This window comes from Podarcis muralis, chromosome 17 (assembly GCF_964188315.1).
Source record: "Podarcis muralis chromosome 17, rPodMur119.hap1.1, whole genome shotgun sequence".
NCBI lineage: Eukaryota > Metazoa > Chordata > Lepidosauria > Squamata > Lacertidae > Podarcis > Podarcis muralis.
The window spans coordinates 7,959,679-7,965,245 of NC_135671.1; the positions used below are offsets into that span (position 1 = coordinate 7,959,679).

Here is a 5,567-nt window from a genome sequence, read left to right on the forward strand (position 1 = left end):
TCAGGGTGAAGATGAAAGGAGGGTACAAAAATGGGCTGCAGAATATGAGGTGATGGTCGCTTCATAATTTAGTGGAAGGCGAAAAGGGTACTTTGTACCATGGGATGGGACGGGAGGGTTCATACACGCAAGCCAGGGTTGCATGAGCTTGGATAGTTTAGTTGGTTAGAGCGTGGTGCTGATAACACCAAGGTTGCAGGTTCAATTCCCGTATGGGACAGCAGAATATTCCTGCATTCCAGACTAGATGATTCTCAGAGTCCCTTCCAATTCGATGATTCTATGATGGGAGGACATGGAGGTTGATGGTAAAATCAGCGCAAAGCAGAGTTGCCGAATGGGATGGAGAAGCTGCTTTGGAAACAAGGTTGGAAATGTGAAGATAGGGTTGAGATGGTGAATGCATTGCATTGAGGAACCAGTTTGGGTCAAAATTATGACGCAAAAGGACTGGAATGATCAGTTTTAAGGATTTCCTCTTCCTTTTGATGAGACCCTATTTTGCACTTTTTATCTAGTACATTTTAACAGCAATTAAATTATACCAGTGTATTGATACACTTCTTGGTTTTCTTCAAGGAACTTGCAGATTCTTCATTTTGGGTAATCGCCTCTGACATTATAATTTTGTATGGGATAGAATTCCAGGAAACCTAAGTATCCATAAAAAACCCCATGTAATAAAATCCTATTATTCTTTATGTGTCTGTTAACTGTTTTGGAATCCAACACACCCCCCGCCCCGGGTTGATTTAATTTTATTTTTGTATTTTCTTTTCCCTCTCTTTTGGTTTCCCCTTTGATTCTTGTGTTCAATCCATGAATATATTTTCCTTGTGTAGAACAGCTTTCCCACAGGATTTGGTTGTCGGCTTTCTTTTCGGCAACTAATTGTTTTAGCATAGTTGAAGAAAGTGGAAAGCATTACAGTGTACATGGGGCTCACTGTTTAATGATAAGATGAAGCGCCTGCGATGCAGGTTTTTGTTCCTTAAAAGCAATATCCAATCTTTCAATAAACTATGAGTGTTTGGTCATACAAATTACCAAATGAACAGTAGAAAGTGTTAGTGCACAGCATTATACTGTGACTGATTTTCATGTTAAATCATTTTCTATTTCGGTGTTTTCGTTCAGTAGCCAATGGAATGTTTGTCATGGTTTCTTTTTCTTTCAAAGGCAAAAAGCAATAATGAAGAGCAAATTCTTGGCGCTAAACCAAATGTCCAGAGCCATCAGAGCGCTATCAAATTGGCCTCATGGAATCAGACTTCACTCAATGCTGAGGAAGAAGATCTCTTTACTGATTCCCAGTCACAGGTAATGTGGTCAATATATCATATTTACATTTGTAATTATTGTGGTAAGAATTTACTTCTGCACCACATGTTCTTACCAGACAACAACTACCAGGCTTTTAGAAGACATCTGAAGGCAGCCCTGTTTAGGAAAGCTTTTAATGTTTGATGTATCACAATATTTTAATATTTTTTTGGAAGCCGCTCAGAGTGGCTGGGGAAGCCCAGCCAGATGGGCGGGGTATAAATAAATTATTATTATTATTATTATTATTATTACCCAGGTGAGGGAATACCTTTAAATAAATTACAGAACCAAGAGAGTAACAGCAATCTCAGTGTCCTGTAGAGACCTGGTTTATTAAAACCGCACAAGGAATTGCTTGTCATCTCTCTTCCTTCCCTGTGTAGCCCCTGTAGCTTAGCATCTTGTCCCCCACCCTGTTGAATGGATTTGTGGGTATAGCCTACAGCAATCTAGGAAGGCAGTCTTTCCCAAATTCTCTTTTAGCCAAATTCCTGGCTTTCCCCTGCCCTCAGGAGCTCAGAATTCAAAGTTCCACCATTCCCTCTCACACAAAGGTGGAAGTGAGGAACCCAAACAAATGCAACATCCCAAACCATAGCTGAAATCATCATCATCTTTATTAATTAATTAATTAAATTTGTATATCACCCTTCACCCAAAGATCCCAGGGCAGTTCACAACAGAAAAATACAAAATGCCAATACAGAATAAATAATAAAACAAAAACAAACCAATAACCCCTCTCCCACAAACACATTTAAAAAGCCATAGAATAATCAGCTGAACACCTGGTTAAAGAGAAATGTTTTCGCCTGGTACCTAAAGATATGTAATGAAGGCGCCAGGCAAGCCTCCCTGGGGAGAGCATTCCACAAATATGGAGCCACTGCAGAAAAGGCCTGTTCTCGTGTTGCCACCCTCCAGACCTCTCATAGAGGACACACACAAAGAAGGGCCTCAGATGTTGATTGCAGGGTCCTGGTCAATGCACATGGGGAGAGGCAGCCCTTAATCATGCATAGATTTGATTAGGTTTCTGGAGAAAGTAGTGATGTAAAAATTGTGATATTTGATTGAAAATTAGATATTAAATATACAGATTTTGTTCTAACTGTCCCAATATTATTTGCATTTAACCTTTTAGATCAGGGGTCAGCAACCTAAGGCTCATGGGCCACAAGCAGCCCTTGGCGGTCGTTTAAGCGGCCCATGGATCCCCGCCGCCTGCTTGGTTGGCTCCCGTGCGCTGTGCTAAACTGGCACGGAGCAGAGTGAGGACCGCCTTCTGCGATGCTGGCCGGATTCCCATTGGCTGCAGGAAGCTTCTGCAGCCAATGGGAAGCTGCGCACGCCTCCTCTGAGCCGGAGGGAGCGCCGGAAATAGTGTTTGCACATGCCCACCGTGGCGTCTGCAGGACCGTGAACTGGCCCGAGCCACAAAAACTTTGCCAACCCGTTTTAGATAGAAAGCATTAGGCATGATTTTTGTGTGCCTGCATTTTGTGTCTCTCGTAGGCTGCATTCCATCTCCTTATCTGACCTCAGAGAGGCACAAATGACATGGCCAGCCAGAATATTTTGCTATGTCTGTTTTGATTTAGCACTGGGATGTTAATCCAGCATCTGTCCTTGAAGCTCTTTGACATGATTTGGGAACTGGAAAGTAAGATAGGAGATTGAAATGTCAACAGCCCCTCGTGAAGGGCTGCCTGCCAAGGTAACAGAGGTTAAAGTGCAAAACCAAAAGTTGTGGGACACTCCAAGGAACTTGATAGAAGTGTGGAGTAATGTATCTTTATATTCACTTCAACAGGCAGGCTGGTAGGAACACAGGCAGTTGACCGTATGTGTAAATGTTGTTGTTTAGTCGTTTAGTCGTGTCCGACTCTTCGTGACCCCATGGACCAGAGCACGCCAGGCACCTCTGTCCTCCACTACCTCCCGCAGTTTGGTCAAACTCATGCTGGTAACCTCGAAAACACTATCCAACCATCTCGTCCTCTGTCGCCCCCTTCTCCTTGTGCCCTCCATCTTTCCCAGCATCAGTGTCTTCTCCAGGGAGTCTTCTCTTCTCATGAGGTGGCCAAAGTACTGGAGCCTCAGCTTCACGATCTGTCCTTCCAGTGAGCACTCAGGGCTGATTTCCTTAAGAATGGATAGGTTTGATCTTCTTGCAGTCCATGGGACTCTCAAGAGTCTCCTCCAGCACCATAATTCAAAAGCATCAATTCTTCGGCGATCAGCCTTCTTTATGGTCCAGCTCTCACTTCCATACATCACTACTGGGAAAACCATGGCTTTAACTATACGGACCTTTGTTGGCAAGGTGATGTCTCTGCTTCTCAAGATGCTGTCTAGGCCTGTCATTGCCCTTCTCCCAAGAAGCAGGCGTCTTTTAATTTCGTGGCTGCTGTCACCATGTGTAAATAGCGGTATGCAATAGTGGGGGGGAATGTGTTTGATTTCTTCTTTTCTTTTCTAGACATTGTCTCAGCCTTCCAAGAGGAAGTTACCAGGATGGATTAGGACTTCAGGAGAAACTGTTCCTCGTAAAACTCCCAAGAAATCTAAGGCTGGAGGAAGCAAAGGGCTCTTTGGTTGAACATGGAGATATCATAAAACTATGTTTAAATATAAAAACTGATCAAAATTTTATACTTCATTCACTTTTCTTCAGTCTGACTCAGTGAGGCATTTATGAACATCTCTTTTTCAAAATACAGAACATTGAGGGGAAAAACTCTGTTCATTTTTTACCACACGAACCTATGACTGGATGGGCTTAAAATTAACCCCAATTATTGAGTTGGTTCATATGCCGGGCTTACCAGGTTCTGAACCTTGAGGTGAAGAAGAAAACAGCAGTGGGTTAAATCAGATTATACAGTGTTGCAAGGCAATATTCAGTGTACCACTGAATATTGGCATGCTGAAGAGTTTCAGTAACTTTGGGGGAAAGAACACAGAGTACACTTCGAAGAACAGTTGAAGCCTGGGAATAGTGCATGTAGCACCTGTCTTCTCCAGCTGTCCTGTTAGTAATATCAGTAGGATTATTGCTGCATAAAATGGGCAATCCCACATTTTTTATTTTTGTGACCATTTCTTTAAGGAAGGCAAAAAATGTAACCCAACCGCAGTATATTGTGGTGCATAACTAAGTGGTTGTCTGATTACTTAACCGTTATGAATATTGTTAAATTGTTACTATATTGTTTTCTATAACTTCCACTATTTTTGCACTTTCTTATAAATAAAACTTGTTTTTCATTAAAAGTTATTCTGTTTTGTCCAGTTATGAAGGTTGATGGTGAGAAGTAGACAGAAGTTTAAAAATTATTTTTAAAATCCATGCTGAAGAATTATAGGTATTTTCTAATGAATTGCCACCTAAAATAATTTAACCCTTACTCCTTAAGGACCAAAACCCACCACCCCTTCCTCTATGCACACACACCAAATTTGACTTTTTATCTCATTATTCTCCAGAATTCATGGATACTTAATGTATTTGAAGTACACTGGTACCTCAGGTTACATACGCTTCAGGTTACATACTCCGCTAACCAAGAAATAGTGCTTCAGGTTTAAAACTTTGCTTCAGGATAAGAACAGAAATCGGGCTCTGGTGGCGCGGCAGCAGCAGGCGGCCCCATTAGCTTCAGGTTAAGTACAGTTTCAGGTTAAGTACGGACCTCCGGAACGAATTAAGTACTTAACCCGAGGTACCACTGTATTTAAATCTTAAGAGCCTACAGAAACAGAATTTCTTTTCGTCTGACGCCTAAGTGACAATAAAAGGGTCTCCAGGCAATAAAGGGGTCTTTCTTTGGGGAGGAAGTTCCAAAATTTAGGAGCCACCAAAGGCTCTTTCTCCAGTTTATGTGCTTCATCAAACGCAGCCTTGCGAAGCCAAACGTTCTCCAAACACAAAAATGATAGCAGATTTTAATTCCTCACGCCCCCAAAACGTACTTTTAAGACCCCTGCAAAAAATTAAGTTTCACCCCCCCAAGACCCGCCTTAATCCCACCCCTCATCTTGCATGCCAACCAATACGCTTTCTCTACTTTATCAGCCAAGTAATAGGAGTGGGGGGGGGGAGAGAGGAACCCTTTTGCTCCGCGCATGCGCCTTTCAAACAATCCTCCCCGTTGCCGGAGCAACGTAGGGATGTACTTCCGGGTTCATATTATTTAAAAAAAGAGCATCGCTGCGGTGACGTCACGTCGCGCCTCGCG

General features: G+C 42.4%; 1 protein-coding gene across 3 annotated transcripts in view; it reads left to right on the forward strand.

The window, feature by feature from the left end:
• Positions 1-4,606, forward strand: part of WRN (WRN RecQ like helicase) — a 68,867-nt gene extending 64,261 nt beyond the window's left edge. For all 3 annotated transcript variants that reach the window (XM_077920893.1, XM_028711886.2, XM_077920894.1), the window contains 2 exons: positions 1,180-1,320; positions 3,809-4,606. In XM_077920893.1, the coding sequence (XP_077777019.1) occupies positions 1,180-1,320; positions 3,809-3,928 (261 nt within the window). In that variant the 3' untranslated portion in view covers positions 3,929-4,606. The remainder of the gene's footprint in view (positions 1-1,179; positions 1,321-3,808) is intronic.
• The last annotated feature ends 961 nt before the right edge of the window (positions 4,607-5,567 follow it).